The sequence below is a fragment of the Nelumbo nucifera genome, chromosome 1, assembly GCF_055504915.1.
Source record: "Nelumbo nucifera cultivar China Antique chromosome 1, China Antique-T2T, whole genome shotgun sequence".
Taxonomy (NCBI): Eukaryota; Viridiplantae; Streptophyta; class Magnoliopsida; order Proteales; family Nelumbonaceae; genus Nelumbo; species Nelumbo nucifera.
In genome coordinates this window covers 188,913,499-188,919,079 of record NC_142649.1, presented here as the reverse complement: position 1 = coordinate 188,919,079, position 5,581 = coordinate 188,913,499, and the positions used below count along the sequence as shown (strand labels likewise).

Here is a 5,581-nt window from a genome sequence, read left to right as displayed (position 1 = left end):
CAAGACAATCGGACATGAATTGCCATTTCCAAAAAATCTCAATTCCAATACAACAAGACTACATTTATCTTCTCTCTTGCTATGGTTCTGATCATTTAAATGACGATAACCACCCTGGTTCCTACTGTTCACCATACTTCCTGGCTGGGACAGCCAGACTCTTTGAGCCTTCTCTATTAGCTTCCGAGTTCAATGTCTATTCATCATTTGATAAAATTAAGCAGGTTGGGGGCAATTTGACAACCATTCACCTGTATGTCTTTCCCAGCGATCTGTTCTTATGTTATTGTTCCAAGGTTAGATCTCTCAAGACAAGAGATCAAGCAACAACTCGTCTACCAAAGATCCCCAAACTCTAATCTCCATCTCCAAAGCAAGCTCCCCTTGTTCCTCCCAAAACTTGCTCCACCTTCCTCCACTCTCCATATCATCTCTAAAACAAGCCGCCCTATCATTCTCAAACCCCCATCCTAACTCGTAGTGCTTCCCATCCACCCAATCCCTGGCCACCTTCAACAACTTGTAGTAATTAACCTCATTGCTGCCTTCTTCCACTTGGTTCATACCCGTCACTCCATCCCTAAAGAAATCAACCAGTATATGACCCATGTTTTCTTTACGGTTCTGCAATAAGCCTGTTGCTTTGATATGATTAAGCAATTCCATTGCTCTTTCTTCTGCCTTAATTGCTTCTTCGTCTACTTGGATTTTTGGTGATGTGGTGTCATCTTGAATGGAGATGGAGGACGAGCCACGGAGGCACTCTATCCAGTCATCGAGCTCTGACAAGGCAATCCGTTTCTCAAGGTTGACTGGTCCCAGCCGACTGATCGGATTCCCATGCCGTTGGATGATCTTCTGCTTCTTCTTCTGCTTGGCCCCTGTTAAACCATGGCGTTCATATACATACTCTGTCAAAACTTTAACGAACCAAACCAACTACAAAACCAAGGGACTATCTATGCTGCCGGAAAGACCTATTTCAGAAGTTAATTGGCTGTTCTATTCTACTCCCACACAAAGCTGATTATCAAAGCACAGGGATCATCAGAAAAACTTATATTTCGGGACCGGATCTACTATGGCACAATATAGTAAACACGGTCGCTGATCACTTGATAAATTATTGACAATTGTTTAAATGGTTTTTAATTTTTTTTCAAGGGCAAGATAAACTTCTAGAGTATTCTGACAATTTTTTTTCAAGGACAAATTAATTTTTTTTCATGGAGATATTCCCAAAATGCAAGGTTGCAAGAAACTGTTCTAATGGGTAAGCACTGGCTTGCACTAACAGAAACTGAACTCCACATTAATGCTCCACATGGAAATTTGAGCCTGCATTTGAGAACATATCCAGTACTTTTCATTGGGGGGTGTTCCCAAAACACAGTGGATATAATCTAGGGTGCCAATGTGAACTCAAACAAATTGCAAGTCCATGGGTCCCACTAAAAGAAATTCTATGAAAAAGAGTTGGAATCTCCTGCCAATAAAACACATTCCAACAACCTATACATTTCACTACGAAATTGGGGCCTTCCATAAAAATGGGACCTACCATGCATGAAATGTGTGGGGTTAAATAATATTGACAGGGTGTTGGAAATATTTTGTTTACAGGAGGAAAATACTTGATTAATACCATATATTTTGGGCGTAGTGCCACTTTGGTCCTGGAACATTAAAATGTGACAACTCAATATCCAAACTTTCAAAATGTGCCAATCCAATACTTGTCACTTACCATCTATTAACTAGTTATTAATTGACATTTGAAAAGACGCAAATGCGAGTGTCATCTAATTCTCTTTATCAACCATCCAAATGTTGACAAAAAAAATGCAAATCTTTACCTCTTCTATTCAAGAAAGCTGGGGTCATAGAATATGCATTTTTTATCAATGTTTGGATGGTTGATAAAGAGAATTAGATGACACTTGAAGGGTACTTGTCTTTTCAAATGCCACTTAATGAACTTGTTAACAGTAGGGACTGGACTGTACATTTTGAAAGTTTGAATATTGAATTGTTGCATTTTAAAGTTTGGGCAAGTACAAGATACTATTGGGGAATCAGGCAACCCTAGTGGTAGCAAGATTTGATCGTAGGTCTCTTGGAAAGATTTTATTGATGGTGGGAGTTACAAAATTTACGGAAAAGTACACTTCAACCCAGAATTTTGAAATTACAGCCCCCAATCTATTAGTTGCCCCCTTATAAACCGCATGCTGCCCATAGATTTATCATCAATCCATGGAAAATCCACGGTCAGGATTCATCCCACCCGTGGATTTGAAATGTCTCATGTTTTTATTGAGGGTAGGATTTATTCAAAAATTTTCTTTGCTTTGCTTTTAAATGCTTACGTTTGAGTACGGTTTCAGTCAGTGCAAGTACATGCTCACGAATATCATGTAAAATATTAAGGCTGTAAAGGCTGTTGGAATGTGGCCTTACATCATCGTCTAATGTATTAAAGAAAAAAAAAAGAAAATGAAAAGAGGGAGAAGAATTTACTATTTAGTGACGTACTCTCAATGTCTGGAAGGCTCTGGTGGAAGGATGAGTTCTCAGTCTCCTCATCTTCCTCGTACGGAAAATTAAGCACCGAAACTGGACTAAATTGCTCCTTCTCCCTGTACGGGGACTCACTCTGTTATTTACAGAAATTAATGTTAGACGAATAGGAAATGCACAATTAACAGAAAAGCATTCAAGGTGGTGATTTATGATTTTATATAAGGAGTTGCCAAAAATAAAATGGAGTGAATGATCATAGGATTGATTTCTCTTCGCAAAAAAGAAAGGGTATAGAAAAATAAAAAGAAATCGGTCAGAATCTTTTAGATCAGTTAAGATTTCAAACCCCAAAATGCGTACAGTCCTGATGGTAAGAGCTTCACCCGGGTTTATTCCACCATATTTGTCCCTTGGGTAAATGCCAAATAGTAAGAAGGCAAAATAAGCTTGTCCCATCCGAGATACAGTGGAAAATGGTTAATCTCTTGGAACCAATAAAAGGCCTCAGACGGGGGCGGAATCTCTAGGGAGATGGGTTTCTAAATTCCAATTCAAGAGCCGAATCTAGATGTCTATGTTGGACTGAACAGCATGGTGAGCAGTTAGATGCGGGTCCTGTCCTCTCTTCACGTTAAATTAGAGCAAGATCGATCAGAGAAGCTTCTTTTAAGAATAATTAATTCACTAATTACAGAGGTCTACAGATTAGTCAAACGAAAATAAAAATCTCGTTCACGACCAGTCTCTACTGTAAACAATAAAAAATTGAGACAACAAACGAGTATTTTATCTCAATAATGCCCGGGGACAGGGAGAGGTCAAACCGCTACTAAACAAAGGAAAAACAAAAAAGGCAGCAGTTCTCTGTTTGCTTTTCCTTCTCAATAGTAAAGACAAAGTCACACGGGTAAGGGAGATCCGAGATCCGGGCCCGGGAATATAAAATCGATCGAAGAGCTTTATACGCAAAAGCTATCACTGGTTCACCCACCGACAGATCAGATGGTAACTAAAGAGGTAACTAATAAAATTACCCGAATACCCTCCTCTTTTAGTCAAAATGGCCAACAACACAACTTCTCTTACTGGGGTTTTTGGGTAATAACATAAATGACCCTTGAAATTTTACCCAATAATACTGAGTACTGACTGAGTGGCTTTATCAAAATGGTTGTTTTCAAGAAATTATTGGAGAAAAGAAGGAAAGGTAATTGCTTAAATGACGAAAATATCCTCGAAGTTCATTGAGATTGAGAACGAAATAAAAAGATTAAAGAACCCAAGCCGCAGACAGTGAACAGATAAAACCAAGTAAAGTGAGCCAAATCCCCAGAGGAACAGCGATCAGTGAAAATCGAATCCCAAACAGGAAACAGGAAGCCTAAATAAAATTATCAAATTAAGCAGGTTCACCAGCAGACTGCAGACAGAAAATTTTATAATGAAGCGAAGCATGAAGTAATCTCACCTTCACCTTATTAGTTTGTAAAGCATAGGCATTTGTCTCCACAGAAAGCTCACTGGCCTTATTGCTTAATTTCTCTTCGTCTGGTTCTGATGAACATCTTTTACCCTCTTCACCCTCATTTTCACCCGAGTACTCAGAACTAACACTAGACGACTGTAAATAATCCGACGTGAAATCACTATCAGACCAACTGCTACTGTTACTGGTTGTTCTGGATGAGGTAGTGGTAGTAGTATTGGTGGTGGTGGTGGTACTTCTACTTCGTAGAGAAGAAGAGAAATCCAACGGTTTTGGTTTTTCCTCGATTAAATCTCGGAATGATCTCCACCGTACAATGTCTTTAACCCTAGTAGTGACCTTGATCTCGTGGTCCTCTTTATCATTCTTTTTCCAGAAACTCCCTCTCAATCTCCGGGAGAGGCTTCTTGGTAGGATCCCTAGTTTAGGTCGGTTATTCTGCGGTGGCGACGGGGACTTAGTAGGGGAGAATGGGAAGTACTTGATAGCAGTTAGCACGGCTTCCGATGCCTTATGCAATGCAGAAATCGTCGTCGATGCGGACTTGGATCGTCTTCTGAACAGTCTTCTCCGTTGGTTGGAGGCTCTAGATTTGCGATCCATTTCAAGTAGATTTCCCACTGTAGTAAAACATGAACGACGAGGAAACGATTGAAAGCCACTCGATGAACATGAGTTGAAATCTTCACTGAGAAAATCTTTCAGCATTAGAGGTCTCTGTTCGACCAAGAAAGGCTTTCTCCGTTTGGACTCGATGGCTGGACCAGAACTCAGCGAAGCCATGGCTTCGAACTTAGAAGAAGAAAGCTCAATCCTGTAGCGATGCTGTTCTAGATCTATGGAGATTTACAGTGGGGACGGCCGGAGGGGGAGGATAGGATGAGGAAGCAATAGGAGTAACAGAAATGGCGACAGGTTAGAAGGGCTGAATCAGACATTCAGTGAGCATTTAAGATACAAAATGGCTGGTGGAGAAAGAGATTAATTCACCTTCAGAAACTTGGACAGGAGCTCCTCTACGAACATGGCAGAGGGAGAGAGAGAGGAAGATAAAGAGGAGAGAGCAGAGATGGAGGCCAGAAATGAAAGGAATAAGGAGAGGCTGTTATATAAAGAAGGATTTGAAATGAAAAGTGGTGAAAATGAAAGAGAGAGGTAGTTTCTTAGGTGCGGATCTCCAGACCAGAGTCCGGGTAAATAAAAAGCCAGCTGAAGGAAGGTTTGGAAGTCGTGGAGAAGAAGCGTTTGAACTTTGAATAATAACTGTAGTCTGTAGGCTGTAGCTGCTGTTTTTTTTCTCAATATTTAATTTGTTTGTAGGGCCAGGCTGGATAGATAATTTGAGATCCTTAGTTTTTGGATTGGTCTGGTATGTTGTCTGTCGCCTACGCCTAGAAACCATTTTGATTTTTGACCATGGGTGGACTGGCTGATGCAGCACAGCAGCAGTGATAATTGATTGATTAATGAGCAATGACTCGCCTGCCATTCGCCAATATTATTTTACCAATTTCTCGTGTCTTCCTCTAGCCACGTGGATAACATCAACTTAGTTGATCTAACGGCGGTAAG

The 5,581-nt window shown here is 40.3% G+C and overlaps 1 protein-coding gene across 4 annotated transcripts; it reads right to left on the bottom strand.

Moving 5' to 3' along the window:
• Positions 1-5,351, bottom strand: LOC104596185 (uncharacterized). Of its 4 annotated transcripts, none has more exons than XM_010257245.3 (3): positions 3,998-5,351; positions 2,521-2,656; positions 1-881 (listed from the first exon to the last, which is right to left on the bottom strand). In XM_010257245.3, the coding sequence occupies exons 1-3, from the start codon at positions 4,790-4,792 to the stop codon at positions 307-309; spliced, it is 1,506 nt and encodes a 501-aa protein (XP_010255547.1). In that variant the 5' UTR covers positions 4,793-5,351; the 3' UTR covers positions 1-306. The 4 variants fall into 4 exon arrangements, with proteins under 4 accessions (XP_010255547.1, XP_088751786.1, XP_010255546.1 ...); XM_088895660.1 differs by having other exon boundaries at positions 2,536-2,656; XM_010257244.3 differs by having other exon boundaries at positions 3,992-5,345.
• Positions 5,352-5,581: the final 230 nt, after the last annotated feature.